The 25,572-nt window shown below is 47.5% G+C and overlaps 1 protein-coding gene across 4 annotated transcripts in view; it reads right to left on the minus strand.

Moving 5' to 3' along the window:
* LOC146870694 (plasma membrane calcium-transporting ATPase 4-like) overlaps positions 1-25,572 on the minus strand; it is a 1,872,989-nt gene that overhangs the window by 177,826 nt on the left and 1,669,591 nt on the right. For all 4 annotated transcript variants that reach the window (XM_085646147.1, XM_085646144.1, XM_085646145.1 and 1 more), the window contains one exon: positions 20,861-21,074. In XM_085646147.1, the coding sequence (XP_085502273.1) occupies positions 20,861-21,074 (214 nt within the window). The remainder of the gene's footprint in view (positions 1-20,860; positions 21,075-25,572) is intronic.

Here is a 25,572-nt window from a genome sequence, read left to right on the forward strand (position 1 = left end):
CATTTAAACTGTATCAGTCTATGCTGACGATTAAGGAATCCATTTCTGATGGCTGAGCAACAGAGCATGTTATAAACCAAGAAATCCTAGGGTCTGATCACAAATCAATAGTAGATGTGAAAGAAAATACTTCTAAATTGAGAATGTATCTATAAACAACAATGGAGGTGTGCTCATGGGGTTATCTAAGGGCAGATCCCTTTAAGGACGTAATCCCTCACTCAACATAGGTGACGTGCTTCATCATAGGGACTCTCCTCCCAAAGGAAACACCTAGTTCCTTTGAGGGCTACAACCCCCTCACTGTGAGGGAGGAGCTCAGGGATGTTTTAATGGAGTATATTGGGTATCCTAAACCCACCTATGACGAGTCTGACGTGTGAGTGAGGACGCAGCGCAAATGATAAGCTAGAATAGTGTAAGTGAATATTAAAACTGACTACTAAGCAAAAAACAACAATTTTAATCAATATATGCCTAGTGTCAGGATTAAAATAGCAGTGCAACAACTGTATAAATTTAAACCGCTAGGGTGTGATGACAAATGGTCGACATGTTTCAGCCGTATCAGGCTTTCATCAGGACCTACGCAAATAGTGCTGCTGCTCTCAAAAAACGTGAAAAAACAACTAAATGATTATAACTTCAAAGGATATTTGAAACCAATCCCTGGTCTCTCAGTGGATAGATTTCTCCATACCTATAGGGGTGAAAAACATACACAATGAATTCCAACACAGTATATGTTATGAAGCACTTGAAAGACCACGGGACCTGACAAAAGTAAGCCCACTGTGAGAAGTTGGCCTGGTATATGATGTTCACTAGTTAAAGTGACCACCTTGTACCATGCCAAGCAACCCTTATGGTGTGGTTGTAAGTCAACCTTTTCGGACTAGCTGCCCTAGTGGTAGCGTAGGCTAAGCAGTCTTTGAGGCTAAACTCGTGAAACGTGTTAAGCCAGCTGTTTTACCAAATGCAACCCCCTTTTATACCAATGAAAGGACACCACACAGATATATATTCAAAATATATATGTATTTATTTCTCAAAGTAACCCCTAGTCTCTTTATGAGCACAGGAGCACAAATCGTCAAACAAGATTACAGTAGAATACACAGAAGTTGCACTTTATATGGATAGGCCCTGGTGGCCGCTCAAACCATATACTAAAATAGTGGTATAAGTACCACGAACAGAAAAGGGAAAAGGCCTAGGGCCTCTAGAATCGCTGGGCCTACAAGGAGCTAACTTCAGTTAGTGACCAGGAGGTCCACGGGTAGCGTGTGCAGAGCAAATAGTCACACGCGTGCTCCCATAGATTTTCAATGGGTGCGTAAAAGTTACAAAGTTACTGCAAAAAGGATCTTCCGGATGGACTATGAACTCAAGATTGGAAACACAGACACTAGAGATGATTCTCTACACTTGGGCACCGGAGTGCCAGCTTTACCTCACCCACAGGAAGCGGGTGCATAGGCCTCGAAGTGCGTCGGGTTTCTTCTATCTGTTCAATGGAGCCTGTGGACAAAGATGCTGCAGGGGGTCGGTCCGGAAGGGATGCGGTGGATCCAAGAGTGGATCGGAGTTGTAGAAGACCTGTAAGCAGAGGGGACAGTGTTCACAGTCACTAGCCAGTGACCAGCGTGGCACCAGGTGGGTACCAGGCGATGTCGGGTGCAAACAGGAAGAAAGGTGTAGCTTGTCTCTGCAGCCACGTGGTCCCTGAAGGTCGACGACGTCCAGGAGTCGGTTCACGAGCTGTCCCACGCAGGCTCTCGCTGTCGGCGCTGTCAGCGACTTGAGCGAAGCAAAGAAGCCTTGGCAAAAGCAATTGTTGTGGAAAACGAAATAAGCTAATGGTTCTGACCAGCAAGGTCAGAGGGATTGCTCCTTTGGAGGGGAGCAAGGGCCAGTCTGGAGCAACCAGACCAGCGGTGTATTTCTTGAAGTTCGTCGCCAAGATGGCCACTAGCCAGCGGGCCAGCAACCGGTGAGGCGCGTCGAGTGGCAAAATGCAGAAGGGCCCCACGCAGATCGTGGAGAAGCTGGAGGGCTCACCTTTGGTGCAGATGCTGCTCGAGGGTTGGGCTTCTCAGATCCCAAAGCACAACTTGGAGGGAGCCTCGGTTGTTGCACTTGCAGCTTGTCGTGGTCGTTTCAAGATGGCTGGCTCCACGTGTCTCGTTGCCTCCACGGGTCTCCTCTTTTCAGGGACTGTGGATCGGGCGGTGAGAGGTCTGGAGGTCCAGGTCTTGTCAGTCTCTGGGCTCGGGCTCTGGCGGGAGGCGGCGGCAAAGCAGACGTTGATTCGCTGGATGGTGCTTGCGTTAGCAAGGTGGTCACTCCCTGACCACAGGGGAGATTTCCTTCAGTCTTCTGTGCAGCAGAATGTCGAAGTTCCCGTCTTCTTCTTAGTTTCAAGTTGATTCCAGGATGTCTGAAGTCTTAGGACACAGCTCCTACCTTTAAGCGGATTCTAGGGGCCGGACTACCTGCTAGGTCCCTCCCTAAGGGTGGGACCAGGAAGGGGGGTGGTTACACCCCCAATCCTTTGTCCAGCTCGCCCCAGGCCCGGGACTGGTGTGCCCCAGGACCGGATTGAACTGGCATATGAACCGAGGCTCCTTGTGAGCCACAGGCATGTCTGGTTTCTTTCAAGCCCTACCTGACCAATACACAAAATCCTGTCTGGGGTGGTGCACGCACCTCCCCTGGCAGGAAACCCTTTGTCCACACCTCCCAAGCTGGAAGGACTCCCAGCAGCAGGAGGGCAGACTTGTGTCTGTGGTGGCAGCATCCATTTTGTGGAGCTGAGGCTATGTCTGATTTTGCCCGGGTTTCAGGTACTGTACATGTCGTGTCCCTCTAGAAGGGTGGAATGCTAACCCCGTCGCCAGAATTGGCGAGGGGTTATATTCCAATTCGTATGACACCTTACTCGACATGTTTTGATAAAGCCAAACCAAAGTTAGCATTTAACCGCGAGGTTCATAATGCACTTAAGAGTATATGGTATGACGATATCTGGAAACAGTAGAAGGAAGTGGTTCCGACCACTGCAGACAGGCTCAGCTCATGCCAGAGCACCATCTCACATGGAACCAAGCACTCTGCCTTCAGGATTATTAAGGCCTGCCATAGGAGTGACTTATAGGTTAACATGTGTCCCATTTAAGGTTAGGTATAGGTATACTACACCTAAGTAAGAGGTGGTTACACCAACTTACCCCAGCTGAGTGATCAGCCAGTTGTGTCAAATTTGTTAGGCCAGGGGTGGCACAATACATGCTTCAGCCCCTGGTAGGCCTTAGATACACCAATGCCCTGGGTACCTAGTGTACACTGGTACAGGGGCTCACAGGGTGATCCACTTCCAATTGGTTATGCACCTAGGGTGCATAGTGTAAATTCAGTAGAGAGAACAGCAGGCTGGGGGTCTGATTGGCAGGCCCACAGCCTCAATATGTCAAAAACCAGTGAAGCAAAAAGCAAAAATTTGGGGTGACCATAGGATAGCAGACCCTACTCTCCTACACCCACAAGATATAGAAACTCTTACCCACAATTGCTGGGTATGAGACCTCACCTACACCTGGCAACCGCTCAGGAAGGGAGCACCGCTCTACAATGAACGAGAAAGGAAAGCAAACTAGGTTGAATGTCCCTGAATGTACCAACTATTGGGCATGCACAATTATGTACCATCGCTATATTGCATGCATGAGACCTAGCAACCTGTATAAATTCAAGGAGAAATGACTAAAAGGACAGTTGCAGGAAATACAAAATGTAACATCAGCACTAGAGTGTGATCTGAAAGCGTAACTGGACCAAGATAGGTGTTCTGAAGAGTCCTTCAGAGTAACAACTTTGTCTTTATATTCATACGCTATAGTCTTAGAACCCAGAGATATAGTAAAACAGATGTGTAATAATCATCCTCATTCACTTTGCCTCCAAAAATAAGGAATAAGGAATAAAGAACTAACACGTGTGGCCCAAGCAAGCAAGCAAGTGGGTAAAGAGGCTGGAGATGCAAAAGAGGAGAGACCATCATGGCGGTCTTACCTGTCCGTCGGTACTTCTTGGCAGAATGAGCCTGCTGCCGGAGGTAACCAGACGGTGTGAAACCCCGCCCTAAAATACCCAGTGTACCACTCCGTTAATAGATTACACCTGATTTTGCAGACACAGACGGAGCCTTTACGGAAGAAGCGCGCATGCTCTCAAACGAGAACACTTGAAAAGCAGACTGCGCATGTCCGAAATCGGACACTTGATATGCGTGCATGCATCTAATCTGTAGTGAAGCCTAAGCTTTGAACAAACAAACTACGCAGGTCCAGTGAGATGGACTGAACCTGCACGCATGCGAGGAGTCATCAATGTAGCAGAGAATGTGACAATCGGCAGAACAATGTCTAACGGGGACGCGAGCCGTGTAGGCAAGTATAATGCACAGTTCGGACCGCGGACCAATATGTGTACCAGCAAGACCAGGCAATATCAGAATCTTAATAAAAAAGAACAACTTGCAATGCAGTCCCTAGCGACAGATTCCTCTATCACGATCAAACCGGCCGACAAGGGTGGAGCCATTGTGGTGATAGACACCTCCCAGTATCGCGCAGAATGCATGGGACAACTGGATAACACTCAATTTTATACACCTCTACGTGAGGATCCTACTAAGAGACTAGAAGTGGAGATCAAGACTATGGTTGAGGAAGCTTCAGCCAACGGTTGGGTCACTGGACAAGAAGCCAGATATCTAGTTAAAAATCATCCTATCATCCCCTACTTCTACACGTTACCCAAGGTACATAAGACACAGAGACCACCCCCTGGTCGTCCTATTATATCTGGAATTGGGTCTCTTCTTGAACCTTTATCCACCTTTGTGGATCATTTCTTGCATCCCTTGGTATTGGATATGCCCACGTATTTGAGGGACACGAAGGATGTCTTGAATTTGATTGAGACCATTGAGTTCAATAGAGATGATGACTTTTTGGTCTCATTTGACGTGGAGTCACTTTACACGTGTATTCCGCAGGATGAGACCCTTGCGACTGTAGAGACCTTGTTACGTGAGAAAGTGCCTGATTCTATTACACCCATTTCTTTCATTATCAATTGTGCCCGCATTGCAATGAAAGAAAAAAATTTCAGATTTGAGGACCAACTTTTCCTGCAAGTGTCCGGCACTTCGATGGGGAGTGTTTTTGCCCCTAGTCTAGCCAACCTCTACATGCACAGCTTCGAACAAGAACACATTTTTTGGAAGCGCTATATTGATGATGTGCTTGTGGTTTGGTCTGGCACTGATTCTTCCATCAATGAGTTCAAGACTTGGCTTAACGATCAGAATGCATATCTTCGCTTCACATGCGAATTTAGCAAATCATGCTTACCATTTCTTGACATCCTGATTTCTCCGACAGATGGTGGTCTTAGCACTGAATTGTTTAGGAAACCAATGTCAAAGAACTCTCTGCTATTATTTGACTGTTTCCACCCAAAAGCCCTACGCCAAAATCTACCCTTTGGACAGTTCTTGCGTATCAAAAGGAATTGTACCACAATGGCGAAGTATAAAGACCATGCACAAGACCTAGCAAATCAACTTTTGGTAAGACATTACCCTAAGAAACTGATCAAACAATCACTGAAATGTGCAGGTAACAACAGGGCTGCTTTATTGGAACCTAGACATGTCAAAGAAACCACCAAGAGACTCACGTGCGTAAACACATTCTGCACTCTTTCTAATAAGATTAAAAAATGTATCTTATCCAATTGGAAGATTTTGAACATTGACAACACCACTCCAACGTCCCCTCTTTGCGTTTAAACGCAGTTCTAATATTAGGGATCGATTGGTGCATACCCGCCCACGCGAGGTTATTGACAAACAGCAGAACACACTTTGGAATCTCCCTGCAATACGTGGTCACTTTTCCTGTGGTAGCTGCGCTGCCTGTGCGAACACCAAACATACCACTGAGATTGACATAGGGACTTCCAGACCATGGACTCTAATGAGCCATACAAATTGCAACAGCAGCAATGTTATCTACCTTTACTTGCGCATGCCATCCAAGGCTATCCACAGATCATTCGCATCGGCGCTTCGAGACTCCTTTGAGTTCTGACTGAACACGGACAGCCATCGCTGCTGCCGCCCATTCCTCGCCCCACATGCGCAAGTAATCGCAGTTCTATGACCAGCCGGGGCAACTTTCCTCTCTGAAACGCTCACGATTTTCTTTAAGTCCTCACCGGCAGCCACCGACAGCTGCTCCCTACCCTTGTTTATATTATCCAACCAGGTTGCTATACCGCCCGGATGCAACCACGAGCGGCTCCATCTGCTGACTCCAAGGCATCTCCACGCAATAATCCCACCACCGTGCCACCGGTTGGCCATCCGTGGATTAAGCACAACTGCTTATGCCCAGCGCCAGCAGGACGACGCCTCCGACGCTACCACTTCCTTGAAGGCGTATAATTCATACCAGGCAACTTTTGTAAATTTAAGTCCTGAGGATGATCCCACTGTATTAGGAGCTAGGGATCGAAACGTCGACTTTCCATAACAGTACCACATTGTATCCACTGTGAAAATGTTTCGTGGTTTCTGTTGGTCTGAGCTTACTTGAGTCCTTTATTGTATTGTAAACCTCCATGTTTGCTCCCAAAGTTTTTGCCTGCTACTTTTTTCTACTTTTTTCCACTTTTCTTCTCCCTTGTTGAAAACTCGGTACAGGATTGTGCCCTCGTTTCATTGCTTTTGTGCTTCATTATCTTGTTTCAAACTTTGTGAATTTCAAAATAAATGTTCCTCTGTCCGGCTGGACACAGGAGGAATGCACATAGGTCTTATTTAAGTCTATGGTGAAACAGTTACATTATTTACGTTTAAGCTAAGGTCCTTTGTTCTTGTAAAATACATAATTACCCGAGGTCCAAAAGCTACCTTTATCGGGTCCCCCTTGTTACTTATAGTGTGACAGTAATCTGTCCTGACATGGTAGAGTGGCATAAAGCATTAGAAAGTGATTTATTACTTAAACAAGTTATGGAATTTGTAGTGAAAGGTTGGCCTAAGGAAAGATCTGTTGAATCTGAGTTACAACAATTTTGTAAGGTTGCAAATGAGTTATCTCTTGAAGGTAATCTTTTAGTCAGAGAAGGTAAATTGATCCCTCCATTTTGTTTTCGACAAAGAATCCTAGAAACGGCGCATTCAGGTCATTTGGGTATGACTGCTACCAAGCGCAGAGTTCGTAATGATTTTTGGTGGCCGTCTGTTGATCGAGATGTGGAAGCACTTGTTGTTAATTGCACACAGTGTTCATACAGTGACAAACATTTGGTCACAAATTCACCATCTCCCAAACCTTCAATATCTCCCAACAGAGTGTGGCAAAAGGTTGCAGTAGACTTTCTTGGACCGTTTCATGTACTACCCAATTGTATGAAATATTTCATAGTTTTAATCGATCACTTATCCAGGTGGGTAGAGGTCAGAGGTGTGTCTGAACCTAATACCAATTCTGTTATTTGTTTTCTTCAAGATGTATTCAGCAGAGAGGGCACACCTGAGGAATTACTTACAGATAATGGGGTTCAGTTTACTTCACAACTCATGCAAGATTTTTTGACAAAGATGGGCGTCAAGCATTTACGCACTCCTTTATTCATTCCAAATCTTTATTTCGGTCACTATGGACCATAAAAGAATGCAACTGAATACAATTATCAATTAAACATTACACATAAGGTAATAATAAAATAAATCTCATGTGCCGCTCATATAAAACATTTAAAATTTGAGATACATTATTATTTAGACATAATAAAACGGTTACGAATAAACCACACCGCAGTTAAAAATTTGGCTACAGCAAATACAGTTGGGGCAGATAGATCAGACTTTAGAATTCTATATGCGGGTTGGTGTTCCCTAAAACCCAAGTTTCTAAGGAGTGGAACAAGCCAGTGTTTCCGTGGGTTATTGTATGCAGGGCAAAAGAAAATAACATGTACTTCATCTTCTCGCAAAAGAGGACATACTTGGCAATTTGGGGTAGTATGGATCTTATGCCAATGATCTGTATGGGCCCTCAGGGGGAGAGTTCCATAGCGCCACTGCATATACAACTTCCGTGTTAATGGTGGACCCATATCATCAAAGACTGATTCCAAATAATAGTGATCTTTGATGGCAAGGAAGTGTTTGGATAGTGAGTCCTGGCGTAAGGGCTCTGTTGCTACCCGTAGCTTGTACTCGTAGTATGCCTCCGCTAGGGATCTACGAGAGATCCTAGGACAAGCTCTCAACGGGTCTAGCCACAGCTCCGATCTCCCCATCACTTCAAAAGTGTACTTGATATATTTAAACCAAGATATTTGTAACACTTTTGGAAGGTGCAAAATTTCTTCAAGTTCTGCTCTATAGCTTGATAGCTCCAATGAGCTCCATATTCTGCGCCAGTAAGTCAGGGGTTTAAGTCCCAACTCCTCAGTAATTGATCTTAGGCCGAGGTCAAGTCTTAACGGGAGGAGTGGGGTGCTAGATGGTAGTGCAGCCAATTGCCTAATGAAATTATTCTCAGTAGTCTGTAGTTTCGGGCACACTATATGCCCCCATAACTCGCCCCCGTAAGTTACTGCCCCTCTTGCCTGGGTTTTATAAATGTGGAGAGGTGGGCCTAGTGGCTTATACGAGGACCTAGATATCATCCGTGATATGCCACCTGATAACTGGGCAAGTTTCAGATTTGCCTTCGTTATATGCGAGTCCCAAGTCAGGGTTTGATTTAAGGTTACTCCCAGATATTCAAAAGTAAAAACCCTGTCTAATCTAGCGGGACCTATAATAGGGTTAGGGCGGGTTGTGGGGGGTGGGTTGAAAATCATGAACTTGGTTTTAGTCGCGTTCACTTCCAAACCACGCCGCTCACAAAAGTTCATAAACCCGTCCAAGACCCTCTGAAGGCGCATTGGGGATTTGGAAAGCAGCAGGGTATCATCCGCGAACATAATTGCGGGTACCCTGCTGCCATCCAGCTTTGGGGCATCAATATTGCTTAACCCTGTCAGGAAGTCTATGACCCCGTCCACAAAGAGGCAAAACAGGGTCGGTGCAAGGACACAGCCCTGTCTGACCCCTGTGTCCACAGGAAAGGCATCCGACAGTGCTCCCGCTCTGCCGCACCTCACCTTGGCAAAATTGCCCTGGTGCAATCTCATCAACATTGATAAGATGTCAACCGGGACATCTAGATCTTTTAATACTGTCCATAATTTTTCCCTAGGTACCAGGTCGAACGCTGCTCGTAGGACCACAAAAACCGTTTACAGGGTGCCTCTACCTATTGGCGCCGTCTTCCAGTATAAAAGGTTGAATCGGAAGATCTGCTCTATGGTTGAGACACCCTCTCTGAACCCAGCTTGATATGGGCTCAGTATTTCCCGCTCTGCAATCCAGGCCTGGAGACGGTTCAGTAACAGTCTACCAAACAATTTTTGAGGAACATCTATTAAGCTAATAGGTCTGTAATTGGATGGGAGCAGAGGAGATCCCTTTTTGAATATTGGGACAATCTCTGCTCCCAACCAAGTATTTGGAACCTCCATACCACCCAAAATAGAATTAAATAAGCTCAGTAAATATGGAGCCCAAACAGCTGGTTCTTGTTTAAATAGGTCACCTGGGAGACCATCTAAGCCGGGTGCCTTACCAGATGCTAACCTATCTATTGCCTCTTGTACCTCCATTATTGTAAATGGAGGCCCTTTTAATTCTGGATTTTTAAAATTAATTGAATTTGGAATGGCACCATCAGGTGAGCTATATAGAGATTTAAAATGATTTTGCCATACAATGGCTGAAATATTTGGCTCAATTGCATCGGGCTGTGATTCTGACCCTGTATTCACGAGACGCCAGAATGTACGTGAGTCTCCTCGTGCCAAGGTAGTTTTCAGTTTCTCCCATTTGTTATGCTCCCATTCCTTTTTAGCAAGACCGATCAGACGTTTGTATGCCGATCGCCTAGCCCGGACAACCTCAATCCCCATACCCTTTTTCATTGCATCCAGGAGATCCGATTTGGCCTTCCGGCATATGGGATTATACCACGTGGGGCAATAAGGGCGTCTGTTAGGTCCTTGCTGAGTTAAGAAGAGGATATCAGACAATGCTAAAATTAAGTCTTCGTGGAGCATTCCCCACTCTTTCCGGGTGTCAAGGATAGTATCTTGTTCAGTAAGTACAAGAGCTTTTGTGAGTATTGGGATAACCCGGGCGTAAAGCCTAGGTAGATTCTCTGGATTTAAAAGTAGTCTCTCCCATCTCACTCTCCGTCTGTTACTCGAAAGAGTTAAGCCCATCCGGGATGTCAGCATCTGATCCCCTATAGCCTCATGGTGGAGAAGAGTATATTCCGTTTTCAGAGCATCATGGTCACTATCCATCCTCGGGATTACCCGAAAGTCTTTGATGAGTGACCACGATGCCAGGGGGACAAGAATATAATCCAATCTGGATTCCCTGCCACCTCTATTGAATGTATATTTTGGTGGAATATCTGATTTTTTCCGGCCATTACAGGCCCGAAGACCAAATCTTAAGGTTAATATTGTAATTTGGACAGCAAGAGGTGTCCATGCTCTTGGGCCAGGCGCCTCCAGAGGAGGTATGGACCAGAGCACATCCTCCTCATCAGCCAAACCGTCCAGTGAGCCATGAAGTGGCTCATAGTGACAGTTTAGATCACCCCCAATTAAATAAGGAGTACCTGCGGGAATTTCGCTTAAAACTACAGCGAGTTCCTCTATAGTGCAGGATTCGAGCCCATTATTAACTGGGCGAGAATAAACGTTTACCAACATGAGTCTGTTTAGGTTAGGCCATTCCAATAATACAACAAGGATGTCCTCCGTCGTAAGTGGGTGTAAGACAGCACTACATCCCAGATCTGCTGCCAACCAAGTTGCAAGTCCGCCCGAAGGGCGTCCCTTCCCTCCCCATTTCGCTTTTGTGAAAAATGTTGCGTATCCTGGATAAGTCACCTCTTCACATGCCCAGGTTTCTTGAAACATACATATGTCTTTACTCCTGACAAATGTATTCCAGTCTGGGCAGTGCAACTTGTTAGTGAGGCCCGCCACATTCCATGATAATATTTTTAATGCGGGGGAGGTGGTACTAACAGTGGATTCATTTGAAGCAGAAGGCCTACGGACTTGATGCGCCGTAAATATACTGGTGCCGGTATTAGGGACTTGAGAAGTCTCCACCTCCCAGACAGGAATATCGAGGGGAGCAAGGAAGATAGGTGTCTGATTCTTAGTATCAGCCTTCACAGGATTGGCTTCCTCAGTGGGGGGGTTATAGGGTAATCCTCATTGCTACCTATCCTGTGCTGTCAATCTATCATATCTAAATTCCTATATCTATTCTGAGTAGGGAAATAGTCAAAATACGATGTTTCAGTCGTGGATGGAATTCTCCTTTCCCCATTGCCCCTCCTGGAACCTCTGCCCCGTACCAATTCCCAACCTCCATCTCCCTGATCTTGTAATGGGGTGGATAGAAGAAAGATAATGGTAAAGCTTGGATTGAGGTTCCCCTATCACGGTAGGGCCAGTTAGATATGTATGAGACGGTCCTGGGGTCCCTAAAGTTGGCCAGGACACAGTCTCCATCGATTGATTTATTTGCACCACCCAGCCACGGAATTCTTCTGACCATCAGAACTTCGCTTCTTATTCCTTCAGGGAGCGGTCTGTTAGTAGATAGCCAGTTAATGACCTTATTTTTAAGAGATTCCACCGACTCCTGCATGAATTCTTTGAGTACAGGGATACCAGCTAGGATTACTATGTATGGACTGGCCTCAGGCGGTAAATTAATTAGCCTTTGTTTACCAAAGTTACTATTGTTCAAACCCTCATTGCCGGACACAGCCGGTTTCTCCTTCGCGCTTCTAATTGGTACCTGACCTATGACCGGTAAATTAAGATGAGGAGGGGAGGTCTGGGACTTTGGGGGGTCAGGAGCGGGACTCATAATTATAGCTGGGGGGCGTATTTTGGTCGTCACTCTACTCGACCCTATATCTGGTAATCTGCTGTCTTTTGCGCGGGCAGATGATATACGGCCCATTTCCTTTTCCATACACTGTAAGGAGGTTTCAATCTTTCCTAGCCGTGCTTCCAATGGTTTGAGCATCAGCCTTATCAAATTACGGATGTCAGAAAGTGTGATATCCTCCTCCCCCGAGGTTGATCCAGTATTAGGGGATTTCTGGGTTGATATATGAGATGGTAAAGACCCTTTGTGTTTTAATGGAGTTTGCCGTTTATTACTTATCTCGGTCTTCTCCCTCTCTATTGGAATTTGATTTTTAACATTTTTCCGTTTTTTCCCTAGTGGCTTTTGGGGCCTCTTATTAATTTTTGGAATCGCTCCTTCTCTCGGCCCTAACTTGTGTGGTTCGGATATTTTAGACCCAGCGGTGTTTTCCTCCCTACCCTGCGAGATGGTATTAGGGGTAGGATTAGGTTGTGAAAGCTTTGGTAAAGGTAGGGGTAATATACTAAGGTCTACCTGAGACAGAATGGTACAATCTACATCAGGGATGCTGAATATAGTGGAACAGTGTAATCTGGATATATCAGGCATATCAACTGGACCCTCTCCCCCTGCTGCTGGTGGACTACATTCGAGTCTATGATTCGGGGTAGTTACAGAAGCTAGGGGGCCCAGAGACGATCTCCTTACCCAGTCAATTTCTTGGGAGATACGTCGTTCTAATGTAGTAATGTCTTCAATAAGTAATGTTCCAGCCTTTGCAAAATAGTGGTCTAGGGTACATTGGGACTGCCCGGCAGCCATCAGAGTCTTGCTTCGTGTCCCTCTCATAGACATTATACAGGAGCAAGCTTAGCAAGAGTACCAGGGAACACAGGTGAACACGATAAAATGAGGGTGGCCCAGGTCCGAGCTCGTCCGTTCTCGAACGGTCTCAAACGGCCCGCTCTTTGCCCGGTCTTCACCCCGCGCGCGTCCCGCTAGCGCGTAGGAAAGTGGAGTGTTCAAATAGGTGATGTGAAATACGGGAGGAGCTGGCGGGAAGAGGGCGCAGGTGCAGCGGTGATTGCCGCGCTGGGCACCTTGGTCCTCGCAGTCCCGCCGGCTAGAACACACACACAGGCTCCCGCGATGCAGGCGATGTCCTTGACTGCAGGAATGGGCTCCCAACACTCTCCCAGCAACACAGTCCGGAGATTAGAGCCAGCGAGCGGCTCCCGCGAAGCGGGGGCCGCAAGTCTTAAGTAGAGGGTGAGGGTGATGAGAATTACGGGAGGAGCTGGCGGGAAGAGGGCGCAGATGCAGCGGTGATTGCCGCGCTGGCACCTTGGTCCTCGCTGTCCCGCCGGCTAGAAGAACACACACACAGGCTCCCGCGATGCAGGCGATGTCCTTGACTGCAGGAATGGGCTCCCAACACTCTCCCAGCAACACAGTCCGGAGATTAGAGCCAGCACTCCTTTATACTTTCCTCAAGCTAATGGCAAAGTTGAAAGATTCAATAGGGTCTTAGTTGAATGCATTCAGAGTGCCATCAAAGCTAAAGTAGATTGTGAATCTGCCATTAGAGATGTAGTGTGGGCATATAGGACTACTCCTCACTCAGTATCTGGTTGTGTTCCTTTTGAGTTGATGAGAGGGAGGAAAGTGGTGTCTACGCTCAATCCATTTTGGAAGCTGAATTGTTTGAATAAGAAATGTGATGTTGCAGAGAATTCGCTTATTGCAATAAATCGTAGTGATGAAGCCAGTGTTAAGAGATGTGATAAACTCTCCATGCCTGTCTCCAAGAAAGAAGTAAAATTTGTTGTTGGTGACCTGGTTCGTGTCAAGGACCCTCTTTTGTTACAAAAAGGTAAATCAAAATTCAGGGATCCTGCACGTGTAATCATAGTTAAAGGTAGCAGTGCAAAATTAGAGAACGGTCAATGGTGGAATTTTGGTCGCTTGGCCAGAGTCAATCCTGTTTATAAGCCAGTGGTAAATTTTTATCAGAGTTCTCCTGAGATCAGAAAGAGTTCAAGAACTAGGAGGATTCCTAGTAGGTATGTCCATTAAGGAATTTTGTTCACAGCTTTATCAAATGTGTAATTTTCTTTTTTGTTAAAAGGAGGGAGATATGTGGTGTCTATGCATCATTTCTCAGTGTACTTATTTTACATAAAAATGTTGGAATGTTGCTTTGTACTTGCCAAAGTATTCCATGTATTACACGTTTAGAATGTTAGGGTTGGAGGCTGGAATTGCTTCTCTAGCAGTTGGAGCAGCCACCTTGAGCCCTCTACACCTGTTTACTTCTGTATCCTGTTGACTAGAATAAACCCTATCAAAGAGTGAAGATTCCTTGTCTACTTGAATTGCTGTACAACATTTCTAAGGAGAACACACTTCACGCCCTTTCGCCTTCGATCCGGACTGGGTCGCCTGCTTTACTGCTGTCGCAAAGCACTTCCTTATCTTTATGGGGCCATGTGTTTCTAATTAGAAACACTTGGCCCCATAAAGACAGTGCATTCTGTTTTGGTGGTAGGGTTGGGGTAGGGGCAGTAGTACTCACTCGTTGACTAGGAGTGATGGGATCGTACGAGTCTTCTGCCTCTGATACGATTTCCAGATCATCGGAATCTTCTTCTGGGACATCCGGACCCTCGCCGAAGATGTCCTCTGGTTCCGGAGCTGATCTCTGCGACATAATGTGTCGTCGAGCCCGACCATCTCGGATAGTCTTTTTTGATCGAAAAGAGGCGCAGCTGGACTCGTGTTCTGGCGAGAGGCACAGGTTGCAGACCTTATGCTGGTCACTCTGTGGAAACTTCGCTCCACACTGGGGGCATTTTTTGAATGGCGTGCTTTCCATGAACCATAGGCCTTACGGCGTCGATAGGCCCAGCGGCCCGCGTCAACGACTGGAATCGAAGCGGCGAAAGGCGCGAAGATTTCGATGTTCGAAGTCAATCCGAAGAGTTTGAGGAAGTTTTGCGTGTCGAAAAAGTTTGAAAGTTGAGTTTCGAACCGGAGCGCAAAAGTTGCATCCGAACCCAATGGCAGAAAAAAAACAATCTGAGGATAGTGTCGATGCCCATGCGCACTATCATCCAAGGGAGGAGTCACCTATCTCATGACTACAAAGACTTCTTCCAAGACAACAACAAGGTGCAAGCATCCGAGCCCAACACCAGATGGCGATCTAATGCTAAGTGTGTGATCTGCAGCTCATATGCCTCGAACATAACATTTTCCATTCATGGCATGTGTAGCTCTAGATACACATGAAGTGCCTTGACTGTAAAGCAGTCCTCCTGTATGTAGTGGCCAGCCCTAGGATGGTGCAGAAGACTGGAAAATTGTACATAAGACAGGCTCGCCAACCCTAGATTGTTGACGAGCTAAAACATCCATACAGAAATGACAGTAATGTTTAGTGAAAGTGTGGACAAGGTAGATGTTTTGCATATGTCAGCTGTAGGGATATAATGTAGGAAAGCAATGGATATTGTGTGATGAGTGTGGTCCGGGAGGGACAGGCAAAGGTCTTTTAGCTTTGGCATAACAGGTATGTATACATTTGACTAACCAGCTTGCAATACTGGATTTAGAGAAAGCACAGCCTTTATGTGGTTTTGAGAAATAAATAAATAGTTGTTTTGTCTTTTGGAAAGGCATACTTCTATCAATGTAAAACATGAATGATCTTTAGACATCCAGAGTTTAAAGAGCTTGTTCCGCTACAGGCTCTGGCTGTAGGAAGAACGCAGTTAGTTTCTATTGTTTGGTTCAGTTGGAAGCTTGAGACCACGTTACGTAGGAACCTGGGGTTTGTCCTGAGGACTACCCTGTCTGCGTGCACTTGGAAGAAAGTTTCTTCTAGGGTAAAATCTTGAAGCTTACTGACACATCTAAGGGAAGTGATAGTTACTAAGAAAGTAACCTGGCAAGATAGAAATAGGAAAGAACATGAATAAAGTGGCTCAAAGGGAGGTCCCATAAGTCTGGTTAAAACAATGCTGAGGTTCCACATGGGGAATGGAGGCACCTTTGATGCGATAATCCGTTTGAGTCCCTCCATAAAAGCCTAGATGGCAGGGAATCTGAAAAGCGAGTTTTGTTGTCTATTTTGAGGGTAAGAGGCAATTGCCGCCAAGTGAAGCCTAATGGAGGTGCATGCGAGCCTTGATTTCTGAAGGTTGAGCAGACACTGTCCTGGACTGCTGCTTGAAGAGGGGCAATATGTCTAGGAAGACAGCAGTGCACAAATCTCTTCTATTTGGCGTCGTAGCATCTATGGTTACGAGTCTCTGGGCCTCCTTAAGGACAGCCTTACATTCTGAAGGTCGATTGAGATACCAAAACTCTAGGACTTCAAGGAGCCAGACTGCAAGATTGAGCTGTTTGGGGATGGGGTTCCTGAGCATGCCATGATTCTGTGAGAGAAGATGTGGCTGGTTGAGCAGCCTATCGTTAGGTACTATGGACAGTTTGAGTAGGGTGGTGAACCAAGACTACCTGGCCCATATTGGGGCCACTAAGATGAGTGAGGGATGCATGCCGAAGCCTGCAAACTATGGATTGAAGAAGTGGGAGAGGCGAAAAAACATAGGTAAATATCCCTGACCAGTTCATCCATACTACATGGCACATGGACTGTGGGTGAGGGAGTCTGGATGCAGCGTTTTGACATTTTGCATTTTCTGAGGTGGCGAATAGGTTTATATGTGGAAACCTCCAATGGTGAGTCGGATTTGGAGGTGGAGTTCTCACTCGTGGATTTGTTGATGCATCCTGCTGAGCAGGTCTGCAAAATGTTTGTCCACCACTGGTATATACTCTATCAGGAGACGAACTCTGTGATGTATTCTCCACTGCCAAATACCCTGGACTAGAGCAGACAACTGCAGGGAGTGTGTGCCTTCCTGTTTCTGTAAATAAAGCATGGCAGTTGTGTTGTCCATCCCATCTAGTATCACTTTGTGTTGAATGCGGGAGAGGAACGCTTTGTGGGCTAGCTGGATGGCTAGCAACTCCAGGTGATTGATCTGGAGATCCTGTTGGTCGGGGTACACAATCCTTGAACTATCGACTCTTGTAAATGTGCCCCCCCGAGCCAGTGAGAGAGGCGCTTGTTGGAAAGGTCATCTGCGGTAATGGGTCCAAGAAGGGCCAGCTGTGCAACAGACTGTTGTTATTCCACCAATGCAGAGACTGAGGAGTATGGCCCCAATGACCCTCTGCTGGTGCCCATTGTGTTGCTAGGCACTCTTGCAACAGGCACATGTGTAATCTGGCATGTGGGACAATTGCAACGCAAGAGGCCATCGTGCCTAGGAGGCACATGACCTGTCTGACTGTTTCTTGGAAATCTGTCTGAAAAAGAGGAAGCAGTGCTTGGAACGCGCGGACCCTTGCTGGGCTGAGGCTGGGGATGCTTTTCCCACACAAGAGTCAAGTGTGGACCTGAGAAAGGGTTGTACCTGCAGGGGTTGGCGATGGGACTTGATAGTATTGATGGTAAAGCCTAGGCTGAGCACAAGATATTTTGTAGCCTAGGAATGCTCTAGGCACTTCTGTTGCATTGTGCTCTTGATCAGCTTATCATCCATGTAAGGGAATACATGAATGCTGCTCCTGAGATTAGCGGCTACCACATCAATACACTTTGTGAACAACCTGGGAGCTCTGGTTATTCGGAAGGGCAGCACTTTGAACTGATAACACTGACCACTTACCACAATCGATGAGCATGGTGGATGGGGATGTGGAAATAGGTGCTCTGCAGGTCGAGGGCAGTCATGAAGTCGTCTTGTAGGAAAGGGATGCATGTACTTGTTGACAGGCCCAAGGTCGAGGATAGGCGTAAGGGACCCGTCCTTCACTGGAATGAGAAGGTATAGAGAGTTTACCCATTTGCCCTGGTGCTGTGTGGGCATAGGTTCTATGGCCCCTATGGTGAGCAGTGCACGCATCTCCTCTAGGACCAGACGCTGATGTTGTGGTGTGAGTTTGTGTCTGTGTGTGGGGGGGGTTTGAATGTATTTGGATGAGTGCTAGGCAGCATCCCTGTGCTAAAATATCTGGTAGCCACTGATTGGAAGTGATCCTGCCCATTGAGGCAGAAACCCCAGCAACCCTCCGCCTTCAGGTGTTGAGTAGTCAAGGGGGGAGGCAGTAATTGAGTCACAGCTTAGCAGGCAAGGCCCCTTTTTGGGTCTGCACCTTTCCTCCTGCCTCTACCTACGTTCCCTTTGAACTCTCCCCTGTAGTAACCCAGGGATGGCATTTGGTGTTGTTGCTGTCTGGGGAAAGAGCTGGATTCCTCAAGAGTGGTGGTTTTGGCTCCACCACAGATTTGTGAGTGGCGAAAGGAGTCATGACCTGTGGGGGTCTGCAAGGCACCCATGGCTTTAGCCATCTTGGTATCCTTCCTAATCTTTTCCAGCATCTGCTCAACTTGCGGCCCGAAGAGATGCTCACCATCAAAAGGAAAGTTAACCAGATGCTGCTTAACCTCTGGTTCAATTACAGAAACTTACCGTCAGATGTGCCTGGGCAGAAGGATACCAGTATTGAAGCTCCGACAGCGGTGTCTGCTGCATCCAAAGCACACCTAATTTTGGCATTGGAGATAATTTTCCTATCTGTTACCAACTTCTGACCTCTCTTTTTGTAGTGGTCTAGGAAGTGTTGCAACAACTCCTCCATCTCGTCCCAGTGGATATAGTCATATCAAGAGAGTAACCCCTTGTAATTAGCGATAGGCCAATGTGCAGCAGACTGGGCCGCTACACTCTTCCCTGTTGCATCCACTTTCTTACTCTACCAGTCTGGTGAGCGGGCATCCGCTGTCCCATCTGAGTTTGCACTTTTCCATGCAGTGTGAACCACTAGATAATCAGGAGGTAGTTGTCCCCTGAAGTAAGAAGGGTCAGAGGGGGAGAGGGGGGAGTTTTAAACTTCTTGTCCATCCTTGGTGTGATGACACGTGCCTTAACTGGCAACTTAAATATGTCCATGGCTGATTTGAGCATCCCGCTAAGCATCGGAAGGTATTGCATGAATCTTTGTATGGAAGACAGAGTCTGCATGAGAAAGTCATCCTCCTCAGGCCGCTTATGCATCTCCATTTTATGGTAAGCAGCTGCTTGTTGCAGTAGCTAACGGTATGCACTAGCATAATCTGGAGGGGAAGGCTTAGCTGGATATAGGTCCGGATCTCCGTTACCTGGGGGATCCACAGCATAATCATCCCATGGATCATTATAGGGTTGAGTGTCTTAAGGTGCATCATAGGGGTCAAAAGGAGACCTAGGGCTATCCTCCCCAAACACTGATGTAGGGGAACCCCAAGGAGACTCTGGGGAGGCATCACAGGTAGCAGCCAGGAGACTTGGGGTGGTGAAGAGGGCTGGGGAGGAGGAGGTGAACTGCAAGGTGGGGGTGCGGATGGCCTCCTCAAAAGTCAATTTCCTCTTTGGAGAGAAGGAGTCTTTTGCCTGAAGAACAGGTTTAGCCGGGTTTCACCCAGTTCCAAGGTGAATATGAATTTGCTACTGCCTGGCATCAAGTGCCTCTTGGAGCCTCTGGAGAATAGGTTGCTCCTAATCCCCTGAGGCAACAGAAGATAGTGTTCTGGAAGTCTGCTTCCTAGGAGCCGAGTGAGTCTTGGGCTGGCAGAATCGAGCTGGCTAAGGTGGAAAGGCATGTCTTGGGGCCGAGCTTGAGATGCCGAAGGGTGTACTCCCGTAGGATCAGACTCGGTGCCGACCATTGTTGTGTGACAATGGCTGGCCTGCGAGCTCAATGCTTGACTCTCTTGAGGGTGATGTTTGGCTTCTAAGTGGAGTTGAGAGATGAAAGGAGGGGCAATGGTACTCACTACGGCCATCTTGGTAGAAGGATGCTGGAGACTCTTCAACATCAGTCTGAGTTCTCTTCCAGCTCCGAAAGTTGGATTTTTGCCCCATAAGTCTCAGGATGCTATCCAGTCTCTGTCTCCTGTCCTGAACAGATTCAGTCTTCCGAATGTTGGTGCACCATGGAAGCTGATGCAAGGCGATGATCCTGACGGTATCGTAGAGTCCTTTTATTTTGAAAGGCAAGCAAGCCTCCTGATGGCCTGGGGACAGGCAAAGGTTGCAAACCTGATGTAGGTCTGTCCTGGGTTACTGTGCTAGACATTTCGGGCAGTATCAAAATGGAGTCCTTCACTTACGGGCGTATTCTCCAGCTTCGAGGAATGGAAGAAGGCCCGAAGGGGCCAGTCCCTGTACGGGGCACTTAAGTGGTTGACTGTGGAAATGAAGGAGATATTACTCAAACGCTAGGAACCAAAGAAGATGCACAGTTTCTTCAACCAATGAGGTAGAGGGAACCGAAAGGTCCCGGCGAGACGCCCACACAGAATTGAACTGGAGCTCAAAGAAACAGGTCTGAACCCAAAGGCGGAGAAAAAACATTCTAACAATGGAATCAATGCCCAGGTACATTATCAATCAAGGGTGGAGTCAGTATACATCGTGACTCGAAAGACTTCTTTGAAGAAAAACAACTTGCACTCTTCCAAGCCCAACACTAGAGGGCTGGAGTATGCACAGCATGTGTATCTACAGCAATACATGCCACAAACAGATTGTTCTTTTGCCTTCTCAGAAAAGTGGGGCCAGTTAAGTCTGAAGCAACGTCTACAGCATAGGCAATATGTTTGAGCTTTGCTAAGGTAAGTGCATGCTATAAAGGTCAGGGAAATCGCGAGCTGACCTGCGAACAGCAGTGTGAAGATAATGGTGAGCTGGTAAATGGCGTGCCCCAGGATATTCTTCATCATTGTGCGTGAGATGAGTGGCTTGTTACGCCCATATGGCCTACGCAGAAGCAGCGACTCTGTGGGTGGCTCTGTGGCTAGAGCCAGGGAAGCAAAGGTGTCCATGATCAGGTTTACCCAGAGCATCTGTACAGCCTTGAGAGGGGAGTCCTGAAAAGAAAGAAATCCCACCTTAGCTTAAGTCACACACATCTATTAGGCAAGCATCCTCCTTTTGAAAGTTAAAGGATAGAATATGAAAGAAGAAAATGGAAAAACAAACTCAGTGGTCCTGCCTGGATACTGTAGGAAGAGACCGAATGTGAAAATAAAAGTAATTATCTGTGTGAAGTGGGTGAATGTAATTTCTCTGATGTATGCTAAAAGGCCACTTAGAAGAGACAGAATATGGTAAATGAGAATTGAGGAAGGTGGGATAAGGTGATGCTCCGTAAGAACAAGCCACTTCCAACTGGTGATTCTGCACCTTTCGAATAAATCCCAGAGTTGTACCTATTTGGAAAAGGGTCTGTAAACTGGCTTAAACCAGAATGTCCTTTACCACCAAGTGCACGAAATGCCCCTCACAGCGATCCTGGCAGTGCAGACAATAGTGCTTCATGAAAATATAGGGCAATGCTCAGGTAACCTGGCAGATGTCCAGAACAGGAACTCAGTGTGCCAACACAGTGGCTACAGCTTTGGCTCTGGTTGTATGAGCTCGCTGACCTTCTGGACGCTAGTTTTTGGCCAATGCAGAGTACAGTCTAACAGGAAATTGCCCTCTTTTGCACTGCTTTGTCTTTTCTCACCCCAGTGAACTCCACAAAGAACTGATTGTCCCCCTGCTGTTGTTTGGTATGATTTTTTGGGGTACAAGCAAAGTCTCTACTACTCCTTAGAGGGGTGAGGCAGAACAGAGAACATTGGCAGGGTGATGGTTGGACTGATGTGGAACGGCAATGCACATTAGGCAAGATGCTCATGACCACAGAACTAGTTTAGCTGGGAAGAAGGTGGTGTATGGTGGATTGACACAGAGCCTGCAGCTTGCTCACTCGCAACACCGAGGTTATGGTGACTGTCTTGATGGTAAATAGCCACAAAGGACAGCTGTGAGGCAGCTCAAAAGGAGTGCACATCAAATATGTGAGGACCCAGTAAAGGTTCTACTGTGGCAGGACGAAAGAAGAGGGAGGAAACAAGTGTTGGAGACCTTTAAAAAAAAGCATTACAACCGGTGATTTAAACAAGGAGGGCTGGCCTGGCAACAGCAAAATGGACGAAAGAACGGTGCTCAAAGCGATGCCTTGCCGGGTGAAAGACAAAACAACAGATAACTTGGTCTGGCGGGGGTCCGCACCAAACCACAAGTTCTGTTCGAACCACAGACTTATATAGTTTTTGATGAGGGATTCCTGGCCGGGTGCAAGACAAAACAACATATAACTTGGCCTGGTGGGGGCCGCACCACACCATACGTTTTTGTTCCAACCACAGACATATATAGTTTTTGATAAGGGATACCTGGCTGCCAAGGTAACATCCACCACCTCCGGAGGAAAGTCAAAGGTGTTCAACCATCCCCGTTCAATCTCCAAGCATGAAGATTGGGAGGCCCGGATGCGGAACCGTGCCCCGTTGCTGCTACAGCAGGTGCTCCTGGAGAGGTAGCCTGATCAGAGAACCATACTCTCGGTGCTCAATCCAGGCCCACTAGGATGACTTGGGCCTGGTTGGTCTGACCTTCTAAGGAAAGAAAAGGTATCGGCAGTGAGGCATACAGAATTCCTGAGTTCCACTCTAGACAGAATGCATCTCCTAGTGAGAGACGCCTTGCAAAGTCCAATGCACAGAACTGCTGAAAATGCGCATTCTCTGCAGTGGCGAAGAGATCGAGCAAGGTTTTCCCCATTCAAGGAAGAGACTTTGTGCCAGCCACCTTTGGGTGTAACTGGTACTCATGATCCGCTAGGCTTAGACAGCGGAGTGTGTCCGCCCTGGCATTCAAAGATTCTGCCAGGTGTTTCATCACCAGGAAAATCCCTTATTGGTTCAGCTATTTCCAGATGTGTAGTGTCTCCTAGAAAAAGGACCCAGGATCCCACACCACCCTACTTGTTGCAATACCAAATGGCGGGGGTATTGTCCGTAATCACCTGCACCAGACTCCCTTTAAAGGACAAAGGATATGTGGTTAAAATGGTTGGAGAGGTCCCTTTGATGTTGGGCCCACTGAGACTTCAGAACCCACTGCAGAGCCCACATTCACCACCAGGCATGCTTGACCAGCAGGATGCAGGAGGCCACTAGTCCCAGCAGCCTCAGATTCAACCTCACTGAAATCCAGACAAGCTAAAAGATTGGGATTATCACCTGAATTTCCTAGACTTGTCTTTCCATGGGACAGGCACGAAACTGAACCATGCTCATAATGCCTCTGATGAAGGGACAAGCTGAGAAGAAGACAGGTGTGACTTCAATACATTGACAGTGATCCCAAAAGATGGCAGGAGGTTCACCGTAGTCTGGAGGTAGGTAAAGACTGGCTGAGGAGAGCCCGTCTTCAACAGTCAGTTCTTGAGGTAGAGGAAGACTGGAAGCCTTGACCTCCGATGGTGTGTGTAGGAGAGTAGGATCTGCTTCACATGGGTACCCCCACTTTTTGCTGGTGTTTCACTGTTTTTCGACCTTAGTCTGGCTGTGGCCCTGCTAATCAGGACCCCAGCCTAGCTGCTTCCTCGCTAAAAAGGTTTCCATGTACATTAGGTACAGATCTAATTGGATTCTGGAGTGCCTTATAAGCCCCTAGTATATGGTATACTATGTACCTAGGGCATAGGTACCCCAGGGGCTGAAGCATGTATTATGCCACCCCTGGGAAGCACTCCAAAATGGCACCACAGGTCTGCTACTGCAGCCTGGGTAAGGGTGTGCTTGCACCCCTTACAGTGGTATAGGCTACCTATATCACTACCGTTGCACACACATATAAAACCTATAAGTCACTCCTATGGCAGGCCTTAACAATCCTGAAGGCAGAGTGCTTGGTTTTTATGTGAGAGGGTGCCCCTGCATGAGCAGAGCCCCTCTGCAGCGTTCGGAGTACCTCCTCTGATGCTGTTTGTGGTGCAGCCTGACCATATACTCTTAAATGCATTAAAACCTCGCGGTAAATCCTAACTTTGGGATGGCTGCACGGAAACATGTCGTGTTTGGTGTCAAACGCTTTGGAATACTACCTCCCCCCCCTCACCAGTTCTGGCAGCGGGGGTAGCATTCCACCCTCCTAGAGTAAGAGACATGTTCACACTGGTCTAACCCGGTAGGACTTTCTACAGCCCTGGCATCCCAAAATGGATGCCTCTGCCACAGACACGGGTCTGGCCTCCTGCTGCTGACCGAAACTCCGGCAGGGGAGGCCTGGACAATAGGTTTCCTGTCCCAGGGTGGTGTAACCACCTCCCCAGACAGGCAGATGTGTATTGGGGCTGGGCGGGAGCAATCTCTGGTGCTTTGAAGTCCTGCACTGGGGGCACACTTGGTGTCCCTGTGCATACTCCAGTTCAAACCGGTTGCAGGGGCTACCTGCCCCTGCTCTGGCGCGAAACTGGACAAAGGAAATGGGTGTAACCACCCCTCTTTCCAAACCCTCCCATAGGTGGGTCCCTAGAGTATGTCCAGCCCCCAAACTTTGTATAAGTATGGGAACCCAGTCCTTACGACTTTAGATTACCCTGGATGAAACTCTACAACATATATCCTGGACCTTCGACGTTCTACTTCGACTAGAAGACTGAACAAATCTCCCTTGGGGTCAAGGAGTGACTCCCCTGCTTGGCACCAAAGAAGCAACTGACCGGTCTGCATCGCTGAAGCTCCCGCCGGACGCCGAAGTCTTTGCATCACCAGAGGTGGATTTCCAGACTTCCCCAAGGCTATCCTGAGTCCACAGCAAAGCTGAGGCCCGTGGCTATCGTGGCTGACGTGGAACCGTGACCCCTGGACACCGTGAACTTTTGCAGCAACATCATCTTCCTGGTCTTCCTCGAAGTTGTGCTTTAGGCTCCGAGTAGCCCCAGCCTTGAGCATCTCCAGCACCGAAGATTTCTGGCCTCCACTCCACGAGTGACCCGTGGCCCAGTTTCCAGTGCGACCACTCGAGGCTCCTTCGCGATCGCTAGCCCGTAGGCTAGTAGGTCCCCACGAAGGCAACTCCTCTTCTGAAAGGGCTTTCCTGGTTGCTCCAGACGTGCCCAGTCTTACCCTCGTTGGGTGAGTCACCCAGACCTTGCTGGTCTGCACCGCAGTCCTTTCTCTGATTTCCAGTGACTTGCCGTTGCCAAGGCTTGTTGGGTCCAATCTGGTCGCCGACACCGCAGCACTCGACAGACTTCGTGGGACAGCTCGAATCCAGCTCCTGGTTGTCATCGGCGCCTCCTGGACCTCGTGGCTGAAGAGTCAAGACACCCGTCAACTCACCTGAAGCACCCATCTGTGGGCACTGGTCCATCCTGCCCTTGGTCACTGGTAAGTGACCCAGACTCTGTCCCCTCTGCTTTCAGGTTCCTTCCATCCTAGATCCAGGCAGCACTTCTTCACCAGCTTCCACTGAAGTCGACGACGCGACCCGACACCAAAAGACACCTATTCACCCGGCTTCCCTGGG

This window comes from Triturus cristatus, chromosome 1_1 (genome assembly GCF_964204655.1).
Source record: "Triturus cristatus chromosome 1_1, aTriCri1.1, whole genome shotgun sequence".
In the NCBI taxonomy this organism is placed as follows: Eukaryota; Metazoa; Chordata; class Amphibia; order Caudata; family Salamandridae; genus Triturus; species Triturus cristatus.